The sequence below is a fragment of the Protomyctophum bolini genome (genome assembly GCF_963924005.1).
Source record: "Protomyctophum bolini genome assembly, chromosome: 21".
NCBI classification, from domain to species: domain Eukaryota; kingdom Metazoa; phylum Chordata; class Actinopteri; order Myctophiformes; family Myctophidae; genus Protomyctophum; species Protomyctophum bolini.
Window position 1 is genome coordinate 412391 of NC_137882.1, and position 24000 is coordinate 436390.

A 24000-nucleotide genomic window follows, 5' to 3' on the forward strand; every position below is an offset into this window, starting at 1 on the left:
CACTTTGCATCACTTTATGCAAACTGTACTTATTCACAGCCAGTGCCTACATGCTAAATACACTTTCCTGCGTGATGGGGGTTGTAATATTCATATAGCCTATAATAATATTCATTATAAATTGCATTTCCATATTATTTTACTTTGCTCATTAGTCATTTCTCATCATGTTCCCTTTATTATTATTATTGTTATTAAATATATAGCCTATATCCTTCCATTCTGTCTCCCTTTGAGAACAGTGAGAAAGCACTATTGTGTTTGTTGACATTCTAACCGCGATACATAACTAATTTGCATACTTAAATGATTGACGTTCGCCTGGTAACGCTATGAACTGTGGGCACATAAAGGGGCGGGGCTGAGCCCTCACTGACTTACCCATTTCAAATGGGACGTCCCTCAAGCCCTCGCAGACTTCACATGAACGCGCAGGTATAAGTCAGTGAGGGCTCATTGAGTCAGCGAGGGAGAGGATTGGGATTGGGCCAGTGTGACATCATCAACAGGTGACAGTGTGACATCATCAACAGGTGACAGTGTTCCACTCGGGTCAGTCGGCCACGTCAATAAGAAAGAAAGACAGTTTTAAGCTTCTCGGATAAAAATATCATGTGCACATTTGTGTGGGGAAATATCGGAGAGAAGAAATATATATTCCTGGACAATTTGCAGACATGCAAGAGCAGAGCAAGTCAGAGACAATCATGGCAGCAAGACTAAGTGTTGAGGAGAGGAGAAAACAAGACTAAGTGTTGAGAGGAGAAAAGATCCTCACATAAGCTACTGTTTATATATATGTGTGTGTGTGTGTGTGTGTGTGTGTGTGTGTGTGTGTGTGTGTGTGTGTGTGTGTGTGCTTGAGTGTCAGACCAAATAAAATAAGACAAAATGATTAAAAAAAGCACTGCTTAAGAAGGCGAGCAGGACCCTTAGGGGTCCATTCTGTTCATAATCAGTTCAATTAACACCCAGAATGTAATGTACAGGGCCCTATCGTTAGCCTGGGGCCCTACAGGGCCCTATCGTTAGCCTGGGGCCCAGGGCCCTATCGTTAGTCTGGGGCCCTACAGGGCAATATCGTTAGTCTGGGGCCCTATCGTTAGCCTGGGGGCCTATCGTTAGTCTGGGGCCCTACAGGGTCCTATCGTTAGCCTGGGGCCCTACAGGGTCCTATCGTTAGCCTGGGGCCCTACAGGGTCCTATCGTTAGCCTGGGGCCCTACAGGGTCCTATCGTTAGTCTGGGGCCCTACAGGGTCCTATCGTTAGTCTGGGGCCCTACAGGGCCCTATCGTTAGTCTGGGACCCTACAGGGCCCTATCGTTAGTAGTAAAAGAAAAATGCCAAAAAAAAGTTTAGGGGTAAGGGCACCGCGAGATAGACCCCTCGACTGATGTCCTTTGCACTAAAATACAGAAAGGGCTTTCTGTGTCTCTCTCTAGAATTAGATCGGTAGGATTGTTCGGCTTCTTGAAAAACCTCGTCCCCGGATTCTTCTAAACCTCGTCCACTCTCCTCACGTCCTCCTCTCCACCAGCCAGATGTTCCAAACGTCCTCCTCTCCAGCAGCCAGATGTTTCACCTCCAGGCTCATTCGTCGGACTCGTACCTGATGGCGAAAACAACCAAAACAGCACAGATGTTTCTTAAGCTACGTTCAGACCTGGCCAGTTAGAGCGGCGCGACTACATACGAGGTACTGTAGAGGGCAGCACAGGTCCGACCCGGTCCGAAACGGGACCGGTGATATCTGAACCGAACCGCTACGGATCCCAGAAACATTCTAATTGGCCGCGCTCGCGATCGAAGCGACTGTGGAAACAACTATGTATCTATATCTATTCTACAGGTTTGAACGCACCTTGAGCAAGACAAGTAGTGTCTATGCGTGCACGACACTGTGCACGAGGCTGTGCACGATACTGTGCACGATACTGTGCACGATACTGTGCACGATACTGTGCACGACACTGTGCACGATGCATGGACAAAACAATATACTAGGGATGCACAATGTTGTTTTTTTAAACCGATACGAAAAGAATATAGACGCATACATAAAAGGACATACTAGTCAGTAACGGTATGTGTAACATAGCTTAACCCATTCTGACCTGAGATCAGATTCATATGAGGTTTCCACTGGACACACACTGGTCTGATGAACCCATTCTGACCCGAGATCAGATTCTAAAAATGTTAGTCGTTCTTTGATTTTTCAAAAAATAGCAGACCTACAAGCTCGTAGCGCGCCACTCGGTGGCGCGCTATGAGCTTGTAGGTCTGCTTGTAGGTCATTTAGCAGAACTGCAATGATGTCATTGTGATGTCATCATGATGTCATCTCTCACCTCTGCAGCCTCTTGCGGATCTCTTTCATCTGTTCGTTCTTCTTGGTCAGAATCTCCTTCATGTTGCGATACGCCGCCGTCTGCTGGAACTTCCTGTCTAGTTCCTGCAGAATATAACAGAATATAACAAGGACTGAACCCCCCAAGGCCACTGTCTGGCACACGCACACGCACACACACACACACACACACACACACACACACACACACACACACACACACACACACACACACACACACACACACACACACACACACACACACACACACACACACACACACACACACACACACACACACACACACACACACACACACACACACACACACACACACACACACACACACACACACACGCGCAGTACCTTCTCAGCCAGGGCCAGCTGCTCCTGGACTCTCAGCAGGTCGTGTTTGGCAGAGACCAGGTTCAGCTGCAGGTCCTTCTGAGACGCGGCGCTGCAGCTCAGGGTCTTCTCGTAGTCCTGTCTGAGGGCAGAGACCGTGGCCTCCAGGCTTGACACCTCCTGGGATTGGTCAGGACCCTGGGGAGACAGGACAACCACAACCAATCACTACAGTGTCCTCCAGGCTGGACACCTCCTGTTGGTCAGGACCCTGGGGAGACAGGACAACCACAACCAATCACTACAGTGTCCTCCAGGCTGGACACCTCCTGTTGGTCAGGACCCTGGGGAGACACAGCACAACCAATCACTACAGTGTCCTCCAGGCTGGACACCTCCTGTTGGTCAGGACCCTGGGGAGACGAGACAGAGGACAACCAATCAGGACCCTGTGGAGACAACACAACCACAACCAATCAGGACCCTGGGGAGACACAGCACAACCAATCAGGACCCTGGGGAGACAACACAACCACAACCAATCAGGACCCTGGGGAGACAACACAACCACAACCAATCAGGACCCTGGGGAGACACAGGACAACCAATCAGGACCCTGGGGAGACGAGACAGAGGACAACCAATCAGGACCCTGGGGAGACAACACAACCACAACCAATCAGGACCCTGGGGAGACAACACAACCACAACCAATCAGGACCCTGGGGAGACACAGCACAACCAATCAGGACCCTGGGGAGACAACACAACCACAACCAATCAGGACCCTGGGGAGACACAGCACAACCACAACCAATCAGGACCCTGGGGAGACACAGCACAACCACAACCAATCAGGACCCTGGGGAGACACAGCACAACCACAACCAATCACTACGGTGTCCTCCAGGCTGGAAACCTCCTGGGATTGGTCAGGACCCTGGGGAGACACAGCACAACCACAACCAATCACTACGGTGTCCTCCAGGCTGGACACCCCCTGGGATTGGTCAGGAACCTGTGGAGACCACAACCACAGAAGGCGTGTGGACATATATGTCCATTCAATGGTCGGTATACCCCGAGCCCTCCCTCCCGTTTACTGTGGAATATGAAGTCCCGGGTTGTGTGTGTGTGTGTGTGTGTGTGTGTGTGTGTGTGTGTGTGTGTGTGTGTGTGTGTGTGTGTGCAGTTCTCAGGCCAAACCATTCTTTCACTCGCTGTACAGTTTTGTTGTTCAAGTCATACAGTACCTTTCTTTGGTATATGAACATTGGAAAATAGATGTTGTATTTTGGACACACACACACACACACACACACACACACACACGAGGGGCCAACAGATTAATGTTTACCATGAGATATAGCTCTTAGATGTTTGGAAGAAGAATGGAAAGCCTTCATCAGAGTACGTACCGTCAGAGAGGGTCCGAACAGGCAGAATGAATGAATGAAACGACAGGATGTTGTTCAGAAAGGACAGGAAACACAGACAGAAGTCGTATTAAAGTAAAGTGTGATGAACGATGATGGTAGACTAGACATCTACAGTATAGAACTATGATATGATATGATATGAACTTTATTTGTATAGCGCTTTTCAAAACATAGTTCCAAAGTGCTGCACAGAACAGGATTAAAAACAAGAAGAAAAAGACAGTAACACAATTATAATGGCAAACAAAACAATATCAAGCATGTATGTACAAATTAGCTAATTAAGTAGTTAAAAAATACTCTGTATAAAGATGAGTTTTTAGACGAGACTTAAAAATGGGGACGGATGGGGCTACCCTAATGTGCACTGGCAGTGCATTCCACAGTTTGGGAGCTCGAGCGGAAAAGGCCCGGTTACCCCGGGTAACTAGATTGGTATGGGGGACAGCCAGGAGAGCCTTATCCGAGGATCTAAGGGTACACACGGAAACTAGATGAACTAGATGTGACATCTACAGTATATATCTAGCCGAACTAGATATATAACTCGATATAGAACTAGATGAATTAGATATAGAACTAGATGCACTAGATATAGAACTAGAGGCACTAGACAGTACCTGCTGTTCAACCTGGACCTTCTGTAAGTCTTTCAGGGCCCGTTCTGCTCTGGTCCTCTCATCTAGAGCTCCCATAGCCTGAAAAACACAGTTACCATAGCAACATTAACCATTCCATCCTGGTCCTCTCATCTAGAGCTCCCATAGCCTGAAAAACACAGTTACCATAGCAACATTAACCATTCCATCCTGGTCCTCTCATCTAGAGCTCCCATAGCCTGAAAAACACAGTTACCATAGCAACATTAACCATTACATCCTGGTCCTCTCATCTAGAGCTCCCATAGCCTGAAAAACACAGTTACCATAGCAACATTAACCATTCCATCCTGGTCCTCTCATCTAGAGCTCCCATAGCCTGAAAAACACAGTTACCATAGCAACATTAACCATTACATCCTGGTCCTCTCATCTAGAGCTCCCATAGCCTGAAAAACACAGTTACCATAGCAACATTAACCATTACATCCTGGTCCTCTCATCTAGAGCTCCCATAGCCTGAAAAACACAGTTACCATAGCAACATTAACCATTACATCCTGGTCCTCTCATCTAGAGCTCCCATAGCCTGAAAAACACTGTAACAACATTAACCCATAGCCTGAAAAACACAACATATTATTAACCCATATCCTGAAAAACACAACATATTATTAACCCATAGCCTGAAAAACACAACATATTATTAATAAATTGCATTTTTTTTTTTTTTTTATAGCGCTTTTCCAAGTGCTCAAAGCGCTTTACAACGGTTCATTCATTCATACATTGGGAGGTGAAGCGGCGAACAGTCGACGCCAGCGTCCTCACTTCCCACCCCCAATCCAACCCTTGATGCTGAATGTCAAGCAGGGAGTCTTTGGTATGACCCGGCCGGGGATCGAACCCCGACCTCCCAGTCTCAGGGCGGACACTCTAACCACAAGGCCACTGAGCTGGTATTAACCCATAGCCTGAAAAACACAATATATTATTAACCCATAGCCTGAAAAACACAATATATTATTAACCCATAGCCTGAAAAACACAACATATTATTAATATTTGTCTTACTTGGGACTCCAGAGTTCTGAGTCTGGACTTCAGTTTATCGTTCTCCTCCTGTAGCCTCCTGATCTCCTGAGGAGAGATGAGAGAACACGTCCATATAAGGAGAGGTGTCACATTTCAACCTATAAACACCTATATAAGGAGAGGTGTCACATTTTTTCTTCGTTAAGACACGCCCCTCCTCACCTTGTTCAACAGCTCAGACACGCCCCCTTCGTTCAGTGGCGCCAACTTAAGTTTACTGGACTCCTGGTTGACCTGGGGAAGAAAGGTCAAGAGGTCAAAGGTCATGAGGTCAACTTACGTTTACTGGACTCCTTGTTGTCAAGTTGCCTGTGTGTCAAAAGACCCGCAACCTGTCATATTATTTCCCACCGCGGAGTAACCCTCGCGGCAGACTATCCAGCATAAAGTCTAGTAAGGCCGGCAGTGTCGTAGGTAGGCCAATCAGAGGCAATATACATTATTTCAGAGCGAACGTTTTTAAACTCAAATAGGTTTATAGGGTTAGGGTTGGAGTGTGTCTAGTGTTTTGTTAGGGTTAGGGTTGGAGTGTGTCTAGTGTTTTGTTAGGGTTAGGGTTGGAGTGTGTCTAGTGTTTTGTTAGGGTTAGGGTTGGAGTGTGTCTAGTGTTTTGTTAGGGTTAGGGTTGGAGTGTGTCTAGTGTTTTAAATAGGTTAGGGTTAGGGTTGGAGTGTGTCTAGTGTTTAGGGTTAGGGTTGGAGTGTGTCTAGTGTTTTGTTAGGGTTAGGGTTGGAGTGTGTCTAGTGTTTTGTTAGGGTTAGGGTTGGAGTGTGTCTAGTGTTTTAAATAGGTTAGGGTTAGGGTTGGAGTGTGTCTAGTGTTTAGGGTTAGGGTTGGAGTGTGTCTAGTGTTTTGTTAGGGTTAGGGTTGGAGTGTGTCTAGTGTTTTAAATAGGTTAGGGTTAGGGTTGGAGTGTGTCTAGTGTTTAGGGTTAGGGTTGGAGTGTGTCTAGTGTTTTGTTAGGGTTAGGGTTGGAGTGTGTCTAGTGTTTTAAATAGGTTAGGGTTAGGGTTAGGGTTGGAGTGTGTCTAGTGTTTTGTTAGGGTTAGGGTCGGAGTGTGTCTAGTGTTTTGTTAGGGTTAGGGTCGGAGTGTGTCTAGTGTTTTGTTCTCACCTTACTGGCTGACTTAAAGTCTGTCTTCTCCAACTCGGCCACTTGCTCCAACAGCTCCCTTTGACACACAGGGTCGGTTTGGAGAGTCCACGACACAGGAGAGAAAGAAAGAGTTTTTTATAAAGCTTAACGTCTCACACATTGATTATAGTGTGAAGTCCATCTGTTAGGATTACCGTTAGAGGTGCACGTTGTTTTTAATTATCGTTCGAACCACTTCAAAATGGTGCATTTATATAGCGCCTTTATCCAAGGCGCTTTACATAGAGTGTGCATTACATTCACACACACACACACACACACACACCTTTTACATAGATTGTGCATTACATTCACCCATTCACACACACACACACACACACACACACACACACACCTTTACATAGATTGTGCATTACATTCACCCATTCACACACACACACACACACACAACTTTACATAGACTGTGCATTACATTCACCCATTCACACACCTTTACATAGACTGTGCATTACATTCATTACCTCATGTTTCTAATTCTATGTCAGTGGTTTTCAAACGAGTTCATGTCCCACAAAAAGTATAATATAATTGTTTGAGGTTTTAGATTTTTCTTTGCCATAAATCAGTGCTATTGAACACCCTTTACACCTGTGTGTTGTTTAGAAAATATTGAACCAATGGCAAGTAGTAAAAAGTGCTTTGGACAAAACCTCTTAACTCCATTGGACCCTCAAAATGTCTGCTAAAGCAGCTAACTCCACCACCTGCTTTAACCCATTTAGACCTGAGTCGGACTCGTTTTAAATATCTCAACCCCGACAGTTTGTGACATATGAGAGACCATATGCTACAATAATAGCAATAACAGAGTTAAATATCACTTCATTAGAAATGCTGCTTTTGTTCAACAAACAAGACAATCCTAGTGTATTCTTTGCAGCTGCCTCGACCCTTTGGTGAACCAACTCAACGGTATGCTTCCTGGGCTGTGAGAAAAGGAAGTCTTTCTGAACAGGTGGCTGCTTGTTTTCCTTTTGTTTTCTCATTTATTTATTTTCTTTTTTTTTCTTTTTGGCGTTTTGTTTTTCATCTGTCATGAAGGCGCTGAGCAGAAGCATGTGGTTTCCTCCTGGAGGCGTTCAGCTCTCACACAACATCTGGTGACATCATAATGTCAGCGTACACCAGAGGTGATGGAGAGGACCACTATATTTACACACTCACTCCAGAGGGCCACTATAGCTCCACACTCACTCCAGAGGGCCACTATAGTTCCACACTCACTCCAGAGGGCCACTATAGTTCCACACTCACTCCAGAGGGCCACTATAGTTCCACACTCACTCCAGAGGGCCACTATGGTTCCACACTCACTCCAGAGGGCCACTATAGCTCCACACTCACTCCAGAGGGCCACTATATAGTTCCACACTCACTCCAGAGGGCCACTATAGTTCCACACTCACTCCAGAGGGCCACTATAGTTCCACACTCACTCCAGAGGGCCACTATAGTTCCACACTCACTCCAGAGAGCCACTATAGCTCCACACTCACTCTAGAGGGCCACTATAGCTCCACACTCACTCCAGAGGGCCACTATAGTTCCACACTCACTCTAGAGGGCCACTATAGCTCCACACTCACTCCAGAGGGCCACTATAGTTCCACACTCACTCTAGAGGGCCACTATAGCTCCACACTCACTCCAGTCCAGAGGGCCACTATAGTTCCACACTCACTCCAGAGGGTCACTATAGTTCCACACTCACTCCAGAGGGCCACTATATAGTTCCACACTCACTCCAGAGGGCCACTATAGTTCCACACTCACTCCAGAGGGCCACTATAGTTCCACACTCACTCCAGAGAGCCACTATAGCTCCACACTCACTCTAGAGGGCCACTATAGCTCCACACTCACTCCAGAGGGCCACTATAGTTCCACACTCACTCTAGAGGGCCACTATAGCTCCACACTCACTCCAGAGGGCCACTATAGTTCCACACTCACTCTAGAGGGCCACTATAGCTCCACACTCACTCCAGTCCAGAGGGCCACTATAGTTCCACACTCACTCCAGAGGGCCACTATAGTTCCACACTCACTCTAGAGGACCACTATAGTTCCACACTCACTCCAGAGGGCCACTATAGTTCCACACTCACTCTAGAGGACCACTATAGTTCCACACTCACTCCAGAGGACCGCTATAGTTCCACACTCACTCCAGAGGGCCACTATAGTTCCACACTCACTCCAGAGGGCCACTATAGTTCCACACTCACTCCAGAGGACCACTATAGTTCCACACTCACTCCAGAGGGCCACTATAGTTCCACACTCACTCCAGAGGGCCACTATAGTTCCACACTCACTCCAGAGGACCACTATAGTTCCACACTCACTCCAGAGGGTCACTATAGTTCCACACTCACTCCAGAGGGCCACTATAGTTCCATCCGGAACTATACACACACACACACACACACACACACACACACACACACACGTCCTACCAACAGTCATTAAGACATGCGAATCCCTTGACTCCTTCAAAACCGCTCTCAAAGGGCACCTACGGACGGCTGCAATTCCAAACTGGCCCCCCCACACCGCCCACCCCTTTTTCCCCTCATATGTTTATTTTCCCTTTTTACCTTCTTTATGATGAATTCCTGTTCTGTTCTTTGTCTATATAAGTGTCTATTTGTACGTCTCTAAATGTTATGATGAATTGAACAAGGTGGACCCTCTTGTAAACAAGTGTATAATGCTTTATGGTGTCGTCCACTCACAGTTAACAGTCTTTGTATCGAGTTGTGCTTGAAATGTACTATAATTCTGCAAACTGTCAATCAATCAATCAATCAATCAATCAAACCTGTTCTCCAGCTCAGAGATGTCGGTCTGCAGCCTCAGGTAGAACTTCTCGGCCTGGCTGAAGATCTGACGGAGCAGCAGAACGTTGGTGTGAGCCGTGTCGATCAGCTCCGTCTCCACCTCGCCCCGAACCACGGCCTGGAGGCCAGACAGCATGTCTCTGACCTCGTCCACCGTGAAGGTCTCCTCCACCAGCCTGTTGGAAGAGGAGGAGAGGGTTAAAGGTCTCCTCCACCAGCCTGTTGGAAGAGGAGGAGAGGGTCAGGGTCTCCTCCACCAGCCTTTAGTCGACTAAATCAACTGTAGATTTAGTCAACTAAAATCTTATGATATTTAGTCGAGTAAAACTAGACTAACACTAAGACAGGTTTCATTCCAAACACTACGACTAAACTAAAATAGAAATGTGCTGCTAAAAACAACACTGGTCTCCCCCAGCCGGTTGGGGTTGTTTTTGGCAGCAAATTTTGATTTTACTTTTAGTCGTGGCCTTTAGTTTTAGTCACATTTTAGTTACATGGAATGTTTTAGTGTTAGACCTGTGTGCGTGCGTGCATTGCGTGCATCGTGCATGCGTGCGTGCGTGTGTGCGTGTGTGTGTGCGTGTGTGTGTGTGTGCGTGTGTGTGTGTGTGTGTGACCTGCTGTCCTTGACGTCCTCGAAGCAGGAGTCGATGGTCTTCAGCCTGAGGGTCCGTCCAGAGCGAGCGAACCTCATGTAGCTGACCACCTCGTTGTGGTGGTGCTCGCTGAACGACAGCTCAGCCTGGGAGGGGGGCAAATATAGGACGGTTATGTGGGAGCACAGGAGTAGGCTTTACGTTATCCAGGGTTTCCTGCACAATGTTCTTGGCATGGCGCTGCGCCATGCCTGGAATTATTTGCGCCATGCCAAGCTATCATATAACAAAAAAAAAAAAAAAAAAAAAAAAAAGTTTTATGAAAATGATTGTGAAATGTCCAGTACCTCCCCAGTGTCCCCCCGAGTGCCTCCCCAGTGTCCCCCTGAGTGCCTCCCCAGTGTCTCCCCAGTGCCTCCCCAGTGTCTCCCCAGTGTCCCCTCAGTGCATTCCCAGTGCCTCCCCAGTGTCCCCCTGAGTGCCTCCCCAGGGTCTCCCCAGTGCCTCCCCAGTGTCTCCCAGTGCCTCTCCAGTGTCTCCCAGTGCCTCTCCAGTGCCTCCCAGTGCCTCCCCAGTGCCTCCCAGTGCCTCTCCAGTGTCTCCCAGTGCCTCTCCAGTGCCTCCCAGTGCCTCCCCAGTGTCCCCTCAGTGCATTCCCAGTGCCTCCCCAGTGTCCCCCTGAGTGCCTCCCCAGGGTCTCCCCAGTGCCTCCCCAGTGTCTCCCAGTGCCTCCCCAGTGTCCCCCTGAGTGCCTCCCCAGGGTCTCCCAGTGCCTCCCCAGTGTCTCCCAGTGCCTCTCCAGTGTCCCCCTGAGTGCCTCCCCAGTGTCTCCCAGTGCCTCCCCAGTGTCTCCCCAGTGCCTCCCCAGTGTCTCCCAGTGCCTCTCCAGTGCCTCCCAGTGCCTCCCCAGTGCCTCCCAGTGCCTCCCCAGTGCCTCCCAGTGCCTCCCCAGTGTCTCCCCAGTGCCTCCCAGTGCCCCCTCAGTGCCTCCCCAGTGTCCCCTCAGTGCCTCCCCAGTGTTCCCCTGAGTGCCTCCCCAGTGTCTCCCAGTGCCTGACCAGTGTCTCCCCGTGCCTTCCCAGTGCCTCCCCAGTGTCCCCCAGTGTCCCCCCAGTGTCTCCAATAGCAATACAAGAGCAATAATACGAATTAATCTTAATTTATTAATCCTATTAATTAATTAATCAAAATTTTCGACGCGCGGCCTTTGGCCGCGCGCCATAAGCCCCCCCCCCCCCCCCACGCCCAGCACCATGCCAAAGCTTTTTCCTGCAGGAAACACTGTTATCCCATTCTGAACGGGAACCCCTTTACGTTATCCCATTCTGAACGGGAACCCCTTTACGTTATCTCATTCTGAACGGGAACCCCTTTACGTTAGGTAGCCGCAATTTGCAAGACAAGATCTTTTAAGTGGTGAAACCACTTCCTTAAGTGAATCGGGCCGGCACTCTGGGTGCATTCCTGTGGGTTCATTCCCCCCCCCCCCCCCCCCCCCGGGGACCCTTACACGGAGTTGCACCACTTACTTCACACAGGTGTGATTTTTTTCTTTAGAATGGTATGAATCTAGAGTTGCAAAACCCTCCATTGATTCCCTACTCATCCAATTTGCATCTGTGATCTACTTGTATTAAAAGACATTAAAATGACCAACATTGCGGCTGTAGGGAAAGCTTGAATTATCCTCTTTCAATCTGCCGAGCGTTTGTTTGATAGAAATCCACCGTATACATGTCGTTACGAGATACTTTCTGTCAAGAACTTCTCTTCTGTGCTGGGAGTTTGGAAGCACTCGTTTTTATTAGCGGGTCGCGCTGCTGCCTCCTGCATTATGTGCGAATCAGAAACAGGAGGTGGCTCAGAGGTAGAGTGACTGGATGGGAACCGCAAGGTTGGGTGAATGTAATGCACCATCTATGTAAAGGTGTGTGAATGGGTGAATGTAATGCACCATCTATGTAAAGGTGTGTGAATGGGTGAATGTAATGCACCATCTATGTAAAGGTGTGTGAATGGGTGAATGTAATGCACCATCTATGTAAAGGTGTGTGAATGGGTGAATGTAATGCACCATCTATGTAAAGGTGTGTGAATGGGTGAATGTAATGCACCATCTATGTAAAGGTGTGTGAATGGGTGAATGTAATGCACCATCTATGTAAAGGTGTGTGAATGGGTGAATGTAATGCACCATCTATGTAAAGGTGTGTGAATGGGTGAAAGTAATGCACCATCTATGTAAAGCTCCTTGGATAAAGGTGCTATATAAATGCAGCATTTACCATTTGCCGTTCAGTGACTTCGACGAGAGCTTCCAAACTCCAACAGTTAGAAAAATAATCACATGCAAAGAATTTCTTGACAGAAAGTATACAGCTCATAAAATGTCTACGGTGGATTTTTATGAAACAAACGCTTTACAGATAGAAAGAGGATATTTAAAGTTTTCCCTACAGCTGCGATGTTGGTGAGTTTAACGTTGTTTAATACAATCAGATCGCAGATGCAATCTGGATGAATGGACTGTCACTGGAGGGTATTGATGATATGCACACGACGGCCATCTTGCCAGCAAGGTGCTACATATAGGTGCAACTTCCCATAGACATCCCATTCATCCAAGCAGAAAAGTCCTATTTAATTTAATTAAATAACGTCAAACCCACCAACAATGCAGCTGTAGGGAAAGCTTGAATTATCCTCTTTCAATCTGTAAAGTGTTGCAGATTTTTTTTTAAAGTGCTGGAGTTTGGAAGCGCTTGTTGACTATCACTCAACAGCCCATGCGAACCACCTGTTTAGAATGTGCACATAGTGTAGCAGGCAGCAGGAGGTTGCTTTACTGATAACGAGTGCTTCCAAACTCTGACACTTGACAGGGAGTAGCTCATAACATGTCTACGGTGGATTTTTATGAAACAAACACTTTGCAGATAGTAAGAGGGTAATTCAAGCTTTCCCTACATCTCTCCTAATGGTACCAACATCATGTTGTCTCTCCTAATGGTACCAACATCATGTTATCTCTCCTAATGGTACCAACATCATGTTATCTCTCCAACATCAATACAGCATGGAATCGAAACTAGCCCCTGTAAAATCTGAACCCCACCCACCCTCTTTTCCCCTCACTGTATATGTTTTAGTTTCCCTTTTGACCTCCTTTATGATGAATTCATGATTTTTGGCTATATAGAAGTGTCTATTTGTACGTCTCTAAATGTTTTGATGAATTGAACAAGGTGGACCTTGTTGTAAACAAGTGTAATGCTTAATTGGGTCGTCCACTCACAGTTAACAGTCTTTGTATTGAGTTTGTGCTTGAAATGTACTGTAATTCTGCAAACTGTTAATACATATTTCAATCAATCAAACTGTGAGTGGACGACAACATAAAGCATTTAATACACTTGTTTACAATGTTCAATTCATCAACATTATACATAATACATATACCGGTACTCACCATTATTGTGTCTGTGAGGTTCCCAACAGGAACACTAGACTGTAGCAACGGAGCTAATCACAGCCTTCTGTAAAGAATCACAATATCTAACTATGAATAACGTTATGTAGACTTCACTGTCAAAGACCTAATTAGATAGTGACCGAATGGACGCGGAGTGCAACAAGTGGTCAACTTAACACACCGTATGGAAATATAGAACAACACGAGCAGATTATCTCCTGTGTCTGCTAGCCTAGCCTGTTAGCTTCTTGGTGGTTACGGAGGAGAAGAGCGTCACAGCGTCGCCGTGGTAACCACGGCAGGGCAGAGTGTTACCAAGTCTTGTGAGAGAAATAAGCCGACCCACCTCCACAAACAAGCCAAAACAAGCCCAATAGTATACCCAACTTTGGCGGAAAACAAGACAACATGGCAACCCTGGCCAGGGCTGCGTTCAGAGGCGTGACTGTTTGGATTTGTTTAAAAATGTTCAGTCAAACACATGATTTCACTATTTCGGTCATTAGTATTATTTATTTTGTGTGTGTTTATACTTTCCAAAGCCCTGATAATGCTGCTCAATTACGATATGTTTAGTTTTTATTTCATTGTTAAGCCTAATATTATAGAATACAGAATAGTATTAGTTAGACAGATTGTTGCAGTACCGTATATCGTTGGGATGGTGCACTGGCGGCCTCTGGTGGTTCCCAACGCTCAGTGACGGGGGAAAAAGTGTAATGTTGAAAAGGGGGTCTGATTGATTGATTGATTGATTGATTGATTGATTGATTGATTGATTGATTGAAATATTTATTAACAGTTTGTAGAATTACAGTACATTTCAAGCACAAACTCAATACAAAGACTGTTAACTGTGAGTGGACGACCCAATTAAGCATTACACTTGTTTACAACAGGGTCCACATTGTTCAATTCATCAAAACATTTAGAGACATACAAATAGACACTTCTATGTAGTTAAAGAACAGAACAGGAATTCATCATATAGGAAGCAAAAAGGGAAAAGATACATATACAGTGAGGGGAAAAGGGGGGGGGGGCGGTGGGGGGGATTCTTATTTTACGGGGGCCAGTTTCGAATTGCAGCCGTCCGTAGGTGTCCTTTGAGAGCGGTTTTGAAGGAGTCAAGGGATTCGCATGTCTTAATGACTGTTGGTAGGGCGTTCCACATTTTGGTGGCATAGGAGCGAAAATAATTTAGTCCCTTGTTTGTGCCGAATCTGGGTTGTACATGGTTCGTTGCACTCCCTCTGGTGTTGTGGGTGTGGACTTCGTTTACATTAAGGAGGTATTTAGACAGGTACATCCCTATGTTCTCCAGGTTCTATGATCTCCAGGTTCTATGTTCTCCAGGTTCTATGATCTCCAGGTTCTATGTTCCCCACTTACTTTAGGGTTTAGGGTTAGCGTTAGGTTTCTGTACAGTACTATACAATTGTATGTATAAGTAAGTACAGAACAAATAATGTTTGTTTTTGCCATCTTTGTTGAAGAGTCTGAGCAATTATGTTTTATTTTATTTCATGCCAGTGTACATGTTTAGTTGGCTAAGAAGTAGCCTAGGCAGGCCTAAAGTTCAATGGATTGTTCAAAGACTGAGCTGAATTAATATTAATATTATATAAATTATACTCTATACTAACAATAATTATATAAATCTGTAATATTATATAAATTATATTCCAACAATAATTATATTACTATGTAATATATAAATTATACTCTAACAATAATTATATTACTCTGTACTATTATATAACTTATACTCTAACAATAATTATATTACTCTGTAATATTTGCTACAGAATGTCTTTGTCCTCAGACTGTGAAATATTTACATTAAAGGATGCAGCTTTTTTCTTTACATACTTGGTAAATTGCAAACAAATGTTTAAAACCTTTTAAAAAGAAAGTTAATTTATTTTCAGCCAGGGTACAACACATTATACAAGTATAGAGCACCGAAGTCCTGACGTCACTGTCAGTAGAGGGCGTCAGTCCCCAGGTTCATGTACTCTTTATTTGCATTATAATCCCCATAGGGGGATTTTAGATCGCCTCATATAACAACTGTGTTTGAAAAATAAACCGATCACCCCGGCCTTTTCACTCATATGGATATGAAGCATCAACTGAAGGTGGAAATGTACAAATATACCCAAAGAGTAACAAAATAAGCGTTATAAAAACGAGTCAAACAACCCAGAGACTACATTTCCAGGTAGGCGGGGTTGCTGCATCTGCCCAACAGAAACTGAATGTTAATTACGTTATTTTTATTTGTATTTTATTGATATTTAATGTTTCGTGGTTAGTACGAGTTGAGTCACCACCAGCTGAGCTTACGTCAACAAGGATTCTCAGGAATGCAATGTGTCGACAGCTGGGCATGACGTATATTAGCAGCGACATTGCCTTCATATGTAGTTTCAAGGCTTTTGCGGCCACATTAATTCAATTTTCTCCAGAAACTGGCTGTATCAAATATGAATGGACATCATTAACGACACACAGCCACCCCCCTGAAAGAAAGGCCGGGGTGGTTTATTTTTCAAACACAGTTCTTATATGAAGCGACCTAAAATCGCCCTATGGGGATTACAATGCAAATTTAAAAAATACATGAACCTGTGCATTGGCGCCCTCTACTGAAAGTGACGGCAGACTTCGGTGCTCTGTAATGCATCCATATAAATGTTATATAGAGCGTCGCAGCCCCGCCCCCTCGAGAGACCCGTTCATTTTCCTCATAGACTTTTGAGAAAGTATTTATTTAAAGATGTTTATACGCCGCAGACAAAGACAACTCTTGTCGTGACATAATCTTACATAATTAATACATTATATGGTCTACATAATTAATACATTGTATGGTCTACATAATTAATACAACTGGGCGAAGGCAGAGAGGAGTGAGTGAAAGTGGGAAAGGTCATCTGGTATAGCTTTGTCTTGTGCCACTTTCTTTCGGCTGTTCGTTCAGGACATGAGCGAGCTGGCCTGGATGAGAGCGGGCAGTGTTGGTCGAATGCAGATGAGATGAGAGGAGAGGAAGGATGAGGTTGCAGTGTCAGGTGAGAGGGAGGGGAAGGACTCCAGGGAGGGTAGAGAGGAGAGAATAGAGGATGAGAGGGAGGAGGGGTTTAGGGACTTGAGATTGCGTCGGGAGGTGACGTTCGGAGGGTTAACAGGTTTAGGCGGGAGGGTGGAGAGAGAGAGAGGGAGAAGGTTATGAAGTGGTGGTCAGACCTAATTAAAGGGGTAACAGAGAGTGTGGAGGGAGAGCAGGCTCTGGAGAACACAAGGTCCAAAACATTACCAGCCTTGTGAGTGGGAGGGGAGGGGGATAGGGAGAGGTCAAATGAGGCCAGAAGGGATGTAACGGGAAGATACTTCTCTGCGGTAGGAAGGTTGACGTCACCCAGTAGAATCAGAGGGGTGCCATCTTCCGGAAATGAGCTCATCAGAGAGTCTAGTTCTTCCAGGAAGTTCCCGAGAGTTCCTGGAGGGCGATAGAGCACAATGAGGATGAGGGGGACTGGCTGTGATATTGAGATAGCATGAAATTCACATGTGGACAGAGAAAGGTGAGAGAGATTTAAGACACGGAAATTCCATTTGGGGGATGTTAGTAGCCCTGTACCACCCCCTGTACCTGTTTGGCGAGGGGTGTGGGTGAACTTGTGTGAAACAGAGAGGGTGGCGGGAGTTGCAGTGTTATCTGGGGTGATCCAGGTTTCAGTCAGAGCAAGGAAATGCAGAGACTTGAGGGAGGCGTGGCCTGAAATTAATTCAGGCATATTCTTTTTGGTAGCTGCGTGGCAGTTCCATAGGCCTCCCTCCACCACAATGTGGTGACTGGGTGAACGAGCTGGATAGATGAGATTTGAGGGATCTCGTGACTGAAGAGGTAGTGTCTAGGGCGACATGAGGAGGACAGTATAGGGACGGTGGGAAAGCACATTCTAAACAGGTATAAAAGATAATAATAATAAAGTAATAATAATAAAAAAGTACAACTAATAATTATAACAAAATAATAGTAATAACAGGAAGTAGGAAGTAAGTTGATACAGAAACCCTAGGACGGCCTCCTTCGATGTGTCTGGGTGTCCGGGTCTTTGGATTGGACGCTAGGCTATATTAGTCAGCCTGTGTGATTTTTGGATTGGAAATTGGAACGATACAGAGAAGAAATTGGACGATACAAATTGGAACGATACAGAGAAGCCAGACAGAAGACAAACAGATAGTACAAAAATAAAGAAAGGAAATGTATATAAAAGTTCAGAGTATGTGTTCACTTACCGTGTAGGTGCAGGTTAACAAGAAAATTCAGAGTCAGACCGGTAGTCGGGGCCTCGGACAGAGAATCGTCTATTGGCCTACGAGGCGCCTCCATTCTCCTGTAGTACTTGGCCAACCTGATTGAGAAGATGGCGCTGGGGATAAAGAAGATCAGACACAAGGCCAGACTGAACCAGAACACGTTCAGAGACTGCACCATGTTCCTGCAGATGATCTTCTCCGCTGAGTCCACAGCTGTGGCCACCGGCCCACAGCGAGCCACCTTCTGGGTCAGGTCGGTCCACTCGGCGTGTTTGACAGCGACGTTGCCCAACTGACGATCAACAAACGCTCTGTTTTCAGTCTTGATTATCTGCGTTGCATTGATGTTGAGGAAGGCTTGCGCTATTCCCACTTCACTCAACACTTCACTGATGTTTCCACTCATTATATCCATGTTGGATAGAAGTTTGTGTATGGTGGAATTTGTGTTATATAGATTATCAATATCTATTTTTCCTAGATAACGAATTGCATTATTCAGACGATCAGCTGCCCTTTCTAGTTTTTTTGATTCATCCAGATTTTCAGCCTTATACTTTTCTTCTAAGTCTTTGAGCTCAGTTTCCATTGTAGAGAGGTTGATGTTGTCGGTCCTGTACATATGCTTCATAAACTTTTTGTAGTCAATACTTTTGGCCACAGCAGAGATGTTGTTGGTCTGGTTTCGAGCTAGATCGCTTAGCAAAGTAATGGGAGTAACTGTAACATTACTCAGGATGTCATCGGGGTATCGGGAGATCTCCTCCAGGTTGATAAGATCATGAATGTATAGAGTGGACCACAGAGACATGTTCTTCTGGCAGTCAGTGTAAACCTCAGTGAGTGTGAGGTTTCTCTTCAGTCCCAGCATCGATCCTAATTCAAATCCAATGAGATGTGGAGTGTCAATTATCTTTAACAGCTCTCCGTCCTGCCAGGGTTTACACACCAGAGCATACATGCTCCATCCTGGAACAAACAGCAGTAGCACCGCCCCCATGAGTAGCCAGGAGAACAGGAAGATCACACCTGCACTGATCAACAGAAAGTTACCTCCATAGTGTGCAGTGGGAGACCGAACTATGACCACTGCTTTAGGGTCCGGTACCAGAGGACTCAGAACCAGACCCAGGACATTACACCCAACTACCAGAAGAACCAAACAGCACAGGACCACACCTACTGCCCTCCAGATACGTTCTGCTCTCTCAACCGCTGGAGTGATCATCTTGATGTTTCTCTGAAGCTGTTGAAAAGTTTCGTTCATGTTGGTTGAGACAGAAGCCAGGTCTCTGGTTACCTCGGAGATGTGGAGTTTGGTGTCATTCAGTTTGTCCTTCGTATGTTGAACTACATTTTTGATGTCGTTGGTGACATTCTGTGGAATGCTGTTCAAATATGCCTTTCCATGATGGATTAGAGAGGTCCAATTCACTACATCAACTAACTCCTGGAATGTGTAAAAAGTATCGTAAATATACCGAAATTCAAATGCTTTCTTATCAATCTGCAGTTCTATAATATAGTTTGTCAGGCTAGTTTGAATTTCAGGGATTGTTACTGACTCGATATGTTTAATTGCCAAACCTACATCATCAACGAAATCACTTGAATCTGATTTCATTGTCTCCAGATACGTATTTAATGAGTCCAGGTTATTTTTGGCATCAACATGACTGTAATTGTCCAAAATTCCAACCAAGTCCAGGGCTTTTCTCACTCTTCTATCTAAGCTTTTCTGGATCTCTGGACCCAGCTCGTCTCCACTAGTGTTAAGGTTTCCGGTAATCTCATCCACAGTCCTGTTGCTCTCGTCCATCATGTGGTCAAACTGCTCGGGTACAGCAGCGAAGTAGCTCTGAAGGCTGTTTAAAGTTCCATTGATTTGGTCCAAACCCCAAGCTGCGTTGCTCATGAACATGTAGGTGTTTCCCAGCAGTACCATGCCTGTGGCGGAGACAACGCTCCAGTAGAGAGCTCTCCTGTAAGTGTCGGTTCTGGAGGTCCGCTTCCGAAACGTTCCTCTTCCACATTTTCCACAGGAGCGACAGCATGCCAGGATGCCACCGATCAATGGCATCGACACCATGTACAGCATCGCTACGACGGCGCACACCGAGAACCCGACCTCGTAACGTAGCAATGCCCTGACGGTGTCTCCGTCCGACAGAGCGTACAGAAACTCTTCGGTCTGATTAAATGATAAATCGTTTGGTTGGATCGCGTCGAGGAAGTGCTCCATCAGCACTCCCATGAAGTTCATACCGGGAGACATCTCTGTGTGGACCGGATAATGGAGGGGAATTCAGGTCATTCAGGCTTGGCCCGTGTTGGCGAATACATTTCACGATAAGATCATCACGGCAAGTAGATTCTTCGCTAAATTATGTTTCCTTTATTTCATAGTTTACTATAAAGGAAATGACATGGTTTGCAATGATGTCATTGATGATGTCATTATGTAGACTAGAACAAGGGGATCCTGATATTCGAACCGGGAAAATCTATACACTAATAGCTGAATATACTGTAAGATATTATAAAGAATAAGGGGGGTGCGCTTGGACCCCTCCTGGGAGTTCTACTACTGTATAGAGTGCTATGTGCCAGCTCAGTGGCCTTGTGGTTAGAGTGTCCACCCTGAGACTGGGAGGTCGGGGTTCGATCCCCGGCCGGGTCATACCACAGACTCTAAATAATGGGACCCAGGGACTCCCTGCTTGACACTCAGCATCAAGGGTTGGATTGGGGGTGGGAAGTGAGGACGCTGGCGTCGTCTGTTCGCCGCTTCTCCTTCCTCTTCGGCCTTCACCCTGCTTCTCTCTGAAGACACTGTCTGTCCAGTCTGTTAGGATCCTCAAAACTAGTCTAGTCCATGTGTGTGTGTGTGTGTGTGTGTGTGTGTGTGTGTGTGTGTGTGTGTGTGTGTGTGTGTGTGTGTGTGTGTGTGTGTGTGTGTGTCTGTGTGTGTATATAATTGAGTTACACTAAATGGCAGCACATGGTTGCTCAGTGAATCAGATGCTTTGGTGCGTGACCACACTATACGCGGGCGGCCCGCAGACTAATATGCTGGGCATCTTTCTTCTGCCGCGTCGGTCGGTCCGTCCGTGAGTTATTTAGTTAGTCACAGCGCCACGGGCCAGGATGTTCCCTCTCTACCTTCACTCGCGGTGAGTAACCCTCACACTTCGGGAGACGTGCCAGGTGTCTTTGTTATAACAAAGACGGGGCCGGAGTAGACATAATTAGTAAATTCTGTAACGGGGTGGGGTGATGGCGGTTGGACGTGTACTGTACTGTACAGTGCTGCACCCGTTCCTGTGGAGAATAACTAGATTTGGGGGGGGGGGGGGGGGGGGGGAGTGTTATTGACTCTCTTTGTCGTCGTTGTTCGTTGGGTATTTCTGTGTTTATATTGGTCCTAATAGGCGTTTGATGTGGGAGTGAGATAACGTGAAATATCCGTAAAATCTTCTCACCGAATTGAATTGAGTCTAACTTTGATGTCTTTCCTGCGATGAACAACATAGTGGTCTGGCTTGTTCCTCCCGCTCCGACTCACCATTGAGCTTGAATCGTACAGCATGCCTTTATGAAGAACATGCTCAACTTGTTTAGTCAATTATGATTCATTTTAATGTAATTATTATTATTCTGGGAATCTGTATACGTACGTTTTTCAACATTTTTCTTCTCAAAGAATTGTCAGAAATCACCAGAAGGTGATACAGACTTCATTCTTTTTACAACACATCATTCAATATGAGAAGAAACATCGCTTCACTGAAACTCCGTTTGGGGCGTTAGTGGGTATAGAGAGGCACTGGTTCAACTCCCAGCCCCGCCGTGTTGTTGAAGTGTCTCTGAGCAAGGCACTCATCCCTCAACCAGCCATCGGCCATCCTGCTGGTCTTTCTCACAATAGGGGCGGCGTTGGCTCAGGGGTATAGAGTGGCCGGATGGGAACCCCAAGGTTGCCAGTTCGATCCCTATAGTGGGCTCCCCCAGAGTTAGTGTCGAAGTGTCCTTGAGCAAGACACTGAACCCCTGATGTGCCTTGCATGGTGTCCGCTGCCATCGGTGTGTGTGTGCTGCATTTGTCTGTGTGAATGTATGAATGCACATCTATGTAAAGTGCCTTGGATAAAGGCGCTATATAAATGCACCGATTACCATTTAGTTCCAGTATCTGTGTAATGCCCGGGATTCGAACCGCGGCCTCACAAAGACAAGATCTTAATCATTGTTCCAAAGGGATATCCCTGTGACTCAGGGGAGATATTAGACTAGCCATCAGGCTACATGTGAGCAGAGCCACTTTACACTACAGCGCCACCATCAGGGTGTGAGCCACTCTGCTACACTATAGTGCCACCATCAGGCTGTGAGCCACTCTGCTACACTATAGCGCCACCATCAGGCTGTGAGCCACTCTGCTACACTATAGCGCCACCATCAGGCTGTGAGCCACTCTGCTACACTATAGCGCCACCATCAGGGTGTGAGCCACTCTGCTACACTATAGTGCCACCATCAGGCTGTGAGCCACTCTGCTACACTATAGCGCCACCATCAGGCTGTGAGCCTCTCTGCTACACTATAGCGCCACCATCAGGCTGTGAGCCACTCTGCTACACTATAGCGCCACCATCAGGCTGTGAGCCACTCTGCTACACTATAGCGCCACCATCAGGCTGTGAGCCTCTCTGCTACACTATAGCGCCACCATCAGGCTGTGAGCCACTCTGCTACACTATAGCGCCACCATCAGGCTGTGAGCCACTCTGCTACACTATAGCGCCACCATCAGGCTGTGAGCCACTCTGCTACACTATAGCGCCACCATCAGGCTGTGAGCCACTCTGCTACACTATAGCACCACCATCAGGCTGTGAGCCACTCTGCTACACTATAGCGCCACCATCAGGCTGTGAGCCACTCTGCTACACTATAGCGCCACCATCAGGCTGTGAGCCACTCTGCTACACTATAGCGCCACCATCAGGCTGTGAGCCACTCTGCTACACTATAGCGCCACCATCAGGCTGTGAGCCACTCTGCTACACTATAGCGCCACCATCAGGCTGTGAGCCACTCTGCTACACTATAGCGCCACCATCAGGCTGTGAGCCACTCTGCTAAACTATAGCGCCACCATCAGGCTGTGAGCCACTCTGCTACACTATAGCGCCACCATCAGGCTGTGAGCCACTCTGCTACACTATAGCGCCACCATCAGGCTGTGAGCCACTCTGCTACACTATAGCGCCACCATCAGGCAGTAACACCAGTAAACTGACATTAAACTGACATTAGGTGACTCAAGGTCAAGGTAAACTTTATTGTCCACAAGGGACAGCTACAGCCACACATAAAACATCAATGACAACAAAAATACATTACAGAGGAAGACAGAACATTACACCATTGCACACATGATGTGGATAATCTAGCCTCGCGTATAGTTACCGCTGTTTCAGAGCCTCGTTCAGCATCTTAGTTGATGCTGATATACAAACGCTTTTTTAAATCTGATGTACTTCCACTTTGGTTCGTTGTATCTTCTCCCAGAGGGCAGAAGTACAAACCATTTAAAACATGGGTTAAAACATCACTGACGACTGCCTGTTTTAATGTAGCCTGCTCATGAATGGACTGCAGAGAGGGGAGGTGTCTTACCCCTATGGTCTTCCCTGCAGTCTGTACCAATCTGTGTAACACCAGTACACCATGCACCATGCTGGTTCCTCTTATCTGTATAACACC

The 24000-nt window shown here is 46.3% G+C and overlaps 3 protein-coding genes across 4 annotated transcripts in view; 1 reads left to right on the top strand and 2 right to left on the bottom strand.

Annotated features, from left to right (window-relative positions):
- Positions 1-1184: 1184 nt before the first annotated feature.
- Positions 1185-14131, bottom strand: lztfl1 (leucine zipper transcription factor-like 1). 2 transcript variants are annotated; one of them, XM_080793665.1, is made up of 10 exons: positions 13897-14131; positions 10449-10573; positions 9810-10004; positions 6944-7001; positions 5992-6063; positions 5809-5874; positions 4756-4833; positions 2718-2876; positions 2353-2456; positions 1185-1610 (listed from the first exon to the last, which is right to left on the bottom strand). In XM_080793665.1, exons 1-10 carry the CDS (start codon positions 13897-13899, stop codon positions 1592-1594), a joined length of 879 nt encoding a protein of 292 aa, XP_080649791.1. In that variant the 5' UTR covers positions 13900-14131; the 3' UTR covers positions 1185-1591. The 2 variants fall into 2 exon arrangements, with proteins under 2 accessions (XP_080649791.1, XP_080649790.1); XM_080793664.1 differs by having other exon boundaries at positions 2718-2894.
- Positions 14132-16111: 1980 nt separating this feature from the next.
- LOC308336008 (prominin-1-A-like) lies at positions 16112-20506 on the bottom strand (the record flags this gene model as incomplete). The annotated part of the gene is made up of 4 exons (XM_080793250.1): positions 16112-16142; positions 17296-17404; positions 18211-19681; positions 19952-20506. The coding sequence occupies 4 exons, from the start codon at positions 20504-20506 to the stop codon at positions 16112-16114; spliced, it is 2166 nt and encodes a 721-aa protein (XP_080649376.1).
- Positions 20507-21328: 822 nt separating this feature from the next.
- dnajc13 (DnaJ heat shock protein family (Hsp40) member C13) overlaps positions 21329-24000 on the top strand; it is a gene marked incomplete at its 3' end in the record, with an annotated part of 98347 nt that continues 95675 nt past the window's right edge. Inside the window, exon 1 of the mRNA XM_080793251.1 lies at positions 21329-21404. Coding sequence (XP_080649377.1) covers positions 21379-21404 — 26 coding nt within the window. The 5' untranslated portion in view covers positions 21329-21378. The remainder of the gene's footprint in view (positions 21405-24000) is intronic.